Genomic DNA, 7,690 nt, shown 5'->3' on the forward strand with positions numbered 1-7,690 from the left:
AAACCACACACTCTCCTCTAATAGCGCAGGAGCATTGAAGTGGCCAGAACTGGGTTAGAACCCACAGGCGTCCTTCTCGGGGTTCAGGCACTCTCCCGCTTCTTCTCCAGATCTGGGACGCCTTCCAGCAGGGAGCAGCTGGCCGCCTCTCCCTGGTTTCCCTGGGAGAGATGTGGAATTCTGGCCTAAGCAGCTCCAGGCAGGAGAGAGAGCAGGTCCATTCCCCTCCCTCTCCCTGGATCACATGCGCCCTTTGCTAACCTCCAAGGGCTACTTGGTGAAACTGGCTCCCAAGGAGACAAGTAGGATTCGGGTGAGGTTCGGGCATCACTGCTATGGGGGCTTTCTCTGCTTCCTGTGGAAAGAAAGGCTCTCATAGGCAAAGGCTCACTCTGTGTAGCAGCCCTGAAAAGAGGGTGGCCTGTGTAATTCCCCACCCCTTCCACACGTTGTCCTTGCTCTCATGTGGACCGGAGCCAAGAGTTCCTCCCACCCTTCTCTTCTCAGAAGCCAAGCCCCTTTTCAGTCTGTATAAAGTCCACACTCCCAGGATCGGGTGTTGCAGACACTGCCTTCCACGCTCTCTCTCTGAGACCAAGCTAGAGACCCAGGTAAGCAAACCAAGAGGTGGTCTCAGGTGCTGCTTCTGCTTGAGGGTTGGAGAGGAGGGAAGCAGAGTGGGTGAGGGCAGCCAGAGAAAGCTTGGGGCAGGCAAACATCAGCTGGGGCACAGCTGGGGTCATGGATGGGGCATGCAGGCTGCCGAGGACCCATGGGGCTAGGGAAGGAGCAGCACCCCAACTTGAGGGAGGAGAGCCCCTTCCTTTGGAATACAGTGGCTTCCCTTTATGTGCCAGCGTCAGGCAGGGGTCGGGGCTTCCCTTGTGTTGCAGGACAGCAGGGCTCTGTCAGCCCTGGTCCTGGATGAATACTGCGTGGTATCTCAGGGATACAATTTGGCTTATTCAAAATTTGGCTCATTTATTTCATGATTTATTCAAAAGCATCTTCTAATGAGCCACGTGAGCACTGGGTACAAATGTGAGAAAGGTGCTTTATTGTTCAAATGTATTTTGTAGCAAAAATACTTCTGTATTCAAAAATAGGACTGCTAGGATTTTTGGTCATTTCTGGGGTCACTACCCAGAAGGAAGCATGGCCTCTCTGTAAGGAGTGGGAGTCAAAACTCGTGGAGAATTGCACCTGTGAATGCCTCATTACTGGGAAGAACTCACTGGGAGAGGGATGTCTTTCTGGTTAACCTGTGGGAGGTGGTAAGCCAGGGAGGGTGCAGGTGAGAGCTGGGGTTCTCTGGTGATGCTTCCTCCCACCCCTTTTCCTGGGTAGGCTCCCCCAGGAGTGTGAGGCAACCATGGTTCCGAAGTTCCCGGTCCTGTTCCTACTGCTGGTGCTGGGGTGGGTCCAGCCTTCCCTGGGCTCGGAAACAGCGGCCGAGAAGTTTGAGCGGCAGCACATGGACAGCTACAGCTCCTCCAGCAGCAACTCCAACTACTGCAACCAAATGATGAAGCGTCGGGAAATGACAGATGGATGGTGCAAGCCAGTGAACACCTTTATTCATGAGTCCCTGGAAGATGTGCAGGCCGTCTGCTCCCAGAAAAGCGTCACCTGCAAAAATGGGCAAACCAACTGCCACCAGAGCACATCCACCATGCACATCACAGACTGCCGTGAGACGGGCAGTTCCAAGTACCCCAACTGTGCATACAAGGCCAGCAATCTGCAGAAACACATCATCATAGCCTGTGAGGGGAACCCGTACGTGCCAGTCCACTTCGACGCTTCGGTGTAGGTGTCCATCTGAGGCTGGAGCAGCAAGATACCCCATTTCATCATGAAAGCATCTGTCTCTCCTCTCTTGCTTCCTTGCCCTCAGAGCAATTATCCAGCATGCACACATGCTTCCCTGGCCTCACATTGCCCCTGTGTGGTTTAGGGCTTGAGGGGTAGCTTGTGTGTTGGGGCCCATGTTACCCACTTCCCTGCTTCTTTCAATAAAACACAGCTGCAATCACCTGAATTCCTGATGCGGTCCCCACCTGGGAACTAACTGTATGTGTGATCACTTCCTGCCAAGGCTGAGAACCATGAGTCTCAGTAGCTTTGGTGAGAGGCGAATGGAATCCTTAAAGGCCACCTCTTCTGACTTGGGCTTTTTTTTGCTGCTTTTTAAATTTTGCATGGAAGTGTAGTTCACTTACAAAGTTAGTTTCACAGCAAAGTGATTCAGTTATACATGCATACTTTTTCTTTACAGATTCTTTCCCACTATATATATTATTACAAGGTGTTGAATATACTTCCCTGTGCTACACCATAGGTCCTTGTCATTTATCTATTTTATTGACTCTTGTTTTTTCAGTGAACTGAGATCATTCCTTTCCCTGTAGGTCCCTTGATGTCCAATTATCGTTTTAAGGCGTGAGTTATTTTAGATAAAACGGGAGCTACAGTGTGGGACACTGTCATGCTGGGTGAGCTGACAAAGGGTGAAGCTCAGACACAAAAATCTCTCGCACAAGGAAGGACAGTGTGAACCTGGGAAGACCCTGCTAGGGCCACAGGTAGGGACGTGGAGTGTGTGAAATTATGACCCTAAATTTCCATGTTCCTTTTTTTATTTTTTGTTTTTTTGAGTGAGCTATTACTAAATCAGAAAAATGGTCCTTTCTTACTTGGAAAGTTGGAACCTCCCGTTTAGCAGGGACTTCAGAGATCATCAGGAGGGAGGATAAGCAGATTTAAGCTTGTGTACTGACTCTCACTGGGCAATGCCTGCCTAGCATGCTGGAGAAAAATGCCTACACTAGGATGTTCTGGAGTGGCACCTCCCCGAAGGCACGGGGGAGGTGAGGAAGTAGGTGCCACCCACTGGCATCCCTGACCAAGTGTAACCTCCCCAACTTTCATAGAGGAGCAACTGGAATCTCAGAAAGGTTAAGTGACCTGCTCCTGGCCACTGCTACTTAGTGGCATGACTGAGACTAGATTCTATTCAGGGAAAATATTCCCCAGTGTCCTTCCTTCCCCGAGGGCCCTGGAGTCACAGCTTTCTCTGCCTCAGCTCGCTGGGGGCTCTCACAGGTTCCCACTGGACTTGGCCTGTGAGTCAGCTCACTTCTCAGCCACCCTTCCTCACATTCACTGAAAAGACTAGACTCGACTTCTGTCATCACGCAATCATTTCATACGACCCTCTGATTGCACTTGCATCTAGCTCCTGACAAGGTCATACAACTAGAGAAAAGTCCTACTTCCAACCAGTGTGACCAGTTCTGTCCTTGTCTTTGCGTACTACATTTGTAAAAGTTGAAAGTGACTGTGTTTTTAGGTAAAGGCAATGCTTAGCCCTGGGGCTTCTGTAAGAGGAAGAAAGACTGCATTTGAGAGGGGTCGGCCAGCTATCCCTGCATTTCTGTGGCAATGGGGATCTCTCTCCTACAAGCAGTGAGGATGGAGGGAGGGAAAAAGGGAAACTTTAAATTTCTAGATCTATTTCCTCGAGACAGAATTTTTCTTACATTCATCTCCCCCGTGTTCCCAAACCCAGAGCTCATTTTCCCACATGCTAGTGCTAAGAGAACACTTTATTGGAGCTTTTTTGAACACACACTTGCAGTTTTGCTGCATCTATTCTGCACATTCACCAGCTCTGGCTTCTGGGCCCCCGCACCTTGTGGGCCACAGGACCATAGTGTGCCTCCATCGGGGGAATAAACTGATAGGTGATGACAGATGGTCCAGGAGCAGACCTGCACAGCCAGGGAGCTGGTGTGGGTGGCAGGTGGTGGGTGGGAAGTGCTCTGGAAAGGAGGACACTGAGAGGGGAAAGGCTGAGTCTTGGCCCAAACATGGTGAGGGACAGTCGAGAAGGGTCATCTGGGGACAAATCAGAGGTCTCTGTTCCTTGGGGCAGCTATTATTCCCCACAAGTAAAGGAGTACTAGCCTGTTCCAGGAGACTAACCCAGGCAGGTGAATCTTACAATTGAGGTGCTAACATGGGAAGATGGGTTCCTGCTTAAAGACACAAATGATCATATCCAGTGATTCTTCGAAGAAGGATAATGTTAATTTTCAGAAGCTTCCTCAAACAAAACACGCTCCTGGATTCTGCATTCTCCATGGACAAGGAAACACATCGCAGCAGCCCAGCTCCCCCGCGCCCCCGCAGCTCTGTGTGTACCCACAGAACCACAGCGTCTTCTGCCTCTGCTGGGCTGGTCTTCTCCTGCCTCTCTGTGTGGTAAGTTCTCCCTTCAATTCCAGCAGCCGGCAGTCCCCCAGCCCAGCCCTTCCCCAGGCAAAACACAACCACCATGCACACCTTAGATGAGTCCTTCAATCACCAGAGTAAATGATCACCCCATCAGGTTCTTTCTTTCCAAGTGCCCCCACTCCAGTATTTGCACTTTGAGCTTTCTCTCTAACTGTGAATGAAAGGCTGCTCCCAATGCCCACTCTGGCTCCCTGGGCTGATTCAGCCCTCACAGAGCATGTACTCCTGCAATTCCTCCAGTCAGCCAAGACACTTGGAGATATAAAACACCATCAGTTCTTTCCTCCACACGTTTCTTTACACAGCTGCCTTCTGTAAAATCCCCCAGCCTCTGGTAGGCACCAAATAACTGTTGTCATAAGAGCAGGCTACATGTTCACTTTATACGTTGTATCCTTACCTCAGAAAAGCAGGCAAAGTGCAATGAAAGACCTCAGTACACACAAGCCTCACCATGCTTGGCTTCTTGGCGGTTCTTATTTGTGAAATGTCTCTAAATTTGGACACATCAAACTTTTTCCCTTATGACTGAATTTGGGTTATGCGTTTTTGCATCATTTATTTACTTATGAACAAGCTACACAACAATGGTGTGCTATCTCATACCTCAGAGCTACCTGAGTGGCTGTGTCCCAGGCTCTAGTCCTCAGTGACACCTTGAATAAAGCTGAAACTTACAACTCTTCTGCTGCGTGTCTTTCTTTAAATCGCTAAGTATGATGAAAATATAACAAGACTTAGCAAAATTAAATATATGTATAACTTGGAAATTCCACATCTCCGTGTACCTACGAGGGAGATCATGTCACCCAGAGGTAAAATTTTGCCACATGTGCACACAGAGAAATGTACACAGACATTTGTTGCAACACTGCTCGTTGGAGTGAAAATTTGAGAGCATCCCAAATATGTACCAAGAGACGACTGATAAGTAAATGATGGTTTATTAATCCAAAGAAAAATATAATACATCTGAAAAAATAAAAGAACAAGAAAGACACATTTTAATACTAATGTGTGTTAAAAACACTGTTGAGTGAACAAAAAAATCAAGTTGCAGAATGATTTCTACCATACAATGGCATTTGGATAAATTTATTTTTAAATTGCACATGGAAACACTGTATAATGTTTATGAAGTAAAAGTGTCAAAATAGGGCTGGAGACACTCTAAATTTATGATTTCATTTAAGAAGAATTAAGAGGAATGGGAGTGGAGGGAGGAATAGAATGGACTCCAGTGTTTTTGTATTTTTCTAAGAGTAAGCATGTGGAACACAATATTTATTCATTTGAGCACCATATATTAGTTTGTATTGGTCTACATTGTTTAATTTTTGAAAAGTAATAAATCACATTAAAAATGAAATGAGTGCATGAGAGAGGGCAAGAGTAGGCTTTTGTAAAGTCCATCACGAAGTGTGAGGCGCTCTGGATTTCCCCTCCTCACGAGCATCCGCTTCTGCCTTCCCCTGAGGGTCTTTGGCCCCGCTCCTGCCACCCCACACCCCTGCAGGCTTGCCTCAAACGTGCACATCACTTCTTCTGCTTGTGCTGAGTGACTGATTGATTAGTATTCCTTTTTTTTTAATTTTTATTTTTTTGATTTACTATGTTGTATTAGTTTCCTGTGTACAGCATAGTGATTGCAGCATAGTGATTCCATTTATTCCATATATATATACAGAAAGAGAGAGATTCTTTTTCATTGAGGGTTATTACAAGATATTGAATACAGTTTCCTGTGCTATACAGTAGGACCTGTTTTTTTAAATTTATTTTATGCATAGTATTTTCCATCAGCCAATCCCATACTCTCAATTTATCCCTCCCTCCCTGCCTTCCCCCCATAGCCACAATTTGTTTTTTTATCTCTGTGAGTGTCTTTCTGTTTTGTAAATAGGTTCATTTCGGTCATATATTAGATTCCACATATAAATGATATCATACGACGTTTGTCTTTCTCTGTCTGACTTACTTCAAAAAATATGGAAGGCTTCAGGAATTTGTGTGTCATCCTTGTGAGGGGGTCATGCTAATCTTCTCTGAATCGTTGTAATTTTAGTATATGTGCTGCAAAGGGGAGCGAACTTTTCTGTTTCTATTGACCCTATCTAGACTGTATGGCTTTAAAAACAATTTACAGATTAAAAAGATGACTTCAGCAAAAATATTCATAGTATTGAATTTTTTCAATAAAATCCTCTTCGACTGTACACTTCTTTTCCCCAGTGGAACTAAGTAAAGTACCAACTAAGGCAGGAAGTAAAGCAGTAGGAGTGGCCTCACATCCTCTAGTCAGCATAACATTTTAAAAAGTGCAGTGTCCTCTGACCTGATACTCAATTTCTTTTCCCACACCCTGTGGGTAGGAGACATGTATTGGGTTGTCTACTTAGCTCATTTTCCCTGGGAAACGTGGCATCTCTAAGCCAGGGCAACCCTCCCGGCACCAGGCCTGGTCTCGGGATGCCGCTGCAGACACAGACCCTGAGCCCCCCCGGGTTACCCGTGTCTTTTGAGTCTCATGTATTTGTAGGGATCCCACATGTACATGTGTAATTAAAATTGCTTTTCTCCTGTAACGCAGCAAAGTTCTAAGGCTGAAAATACAGAGGCCTGGACCCTTCTTTGCCCTCTTCCCTTCTGTCTGCCTTCAAAACACTGAGCTCCAAAGCAGAAAACTGCCTGATATCCTCGTCACTCTAATTCTTCCAACACCCTCCCTTTCCCTTCTCTGGGAACCAGGAAAATCAACGAAAGCAAAGAAAAATCAGAGAAGATCATAAGAGAATTTGTGCCAAGTGAGAACGAAAGTGATGGAACCTTGAAACAACCTTATCTAAGTGCACAGGAACCAACGCATAGGGAGGGTCGCCCTTCTGAGGGGGGTCACAGGCCACAATGTAGAACTTGTACTCGGCAGCCTCTCGGTAGCGGCAGTCAGGGTACCTGCCCGCAGTGAGGCTGCACTGAGTCAGGTGAACGGGCTTCGGATCCTCGTGGCAATTGTTTTGGCTGTTCTTATATGTGATGTTTGGCGAATCACAGGCAGCAGCCACATCCTGGAAGGAGGTGTGCAGAAAGGTGTTTTCAGGCTTACAGTGCCAGGTGTAACTATTACAACACTCATCGCCTTGTTACACGGGAGAGGCCTCGGCTGTATGTGCTGAATTTCAAACCATCGAGCCCTGGTGAGACCCTCAGGCAAAGCACAAAGGGGAGGCACTGCCCACCATAGTCCCAGCAGCAACAGGAGGAGAAGGAGTCCCAGAAGCCATGGCCCCATCTTTTCTGTGTAAGAAGAGAGAAGATGATGGTGACAGAGAAGAAGAGGAGAAGCTGTTACAGAAATGACAGGCCAGCCAAGAAACAAGCACCATTCGGAGGG

General features: G+C 47.0%; 1 protein-coding gene and 1 non-coding gene across 2 annotated transcripts; one reads left to right on the forward strand and one right to left on the reverse strand.

Moving 5' to 3' along the window:
* Positions 1–491: 491 nt before the first annotated feature.
* On the forward strand, positions 492–2,041 carry LOC141573317 (ribonuclease pancreatic). The gene is made up of 2 exons (XM_074365847.1): positions 492–611; positions 1,348–2,041. The coding sequence occupies exon 2, from the start codon at positions 1,373–1,375 to the stop codon at positions 1,811–1,813; it is 441 nt and encodes a 146-aa protein (XP_074221948.1). The 5' UTR covers positions 492–611; positions 1,348–1,372; the 3' UTR covers positions 1,814–2,041.
* A 4,240-nt stretch (positions 2,042–6,281) lies between these two features.
* Positions 6,282–6,388, reverse strand: LOC123615225 (U6 spliceosomal RNA). The gene has a single exon (XR_006722794.1). It is a non-coding gene; the product is annotated as a U6 spliceosomal RNA (small nuclear RNA).
* Between the last annotated feature and the right edge of the window lie 1,302 nt (positions 6,389–7,690).

The sequence above is a fragment of the Camelus bactrianus genome, chromosome 6, assembly GCF_048773025.1.
Source record: "Camelus bactrianus isolate YW-2024 breed Bactrian camel chromosome 6, ASM4877302v1, whole genome shotgun sequence".
In the NCBI taxonomy this organism is placed as follows: Eukaryota; Metazoa; Chordata; class Mammalia; order Artiodactyla; family Camelidae; genus Camelus; species Camelus bactrianus.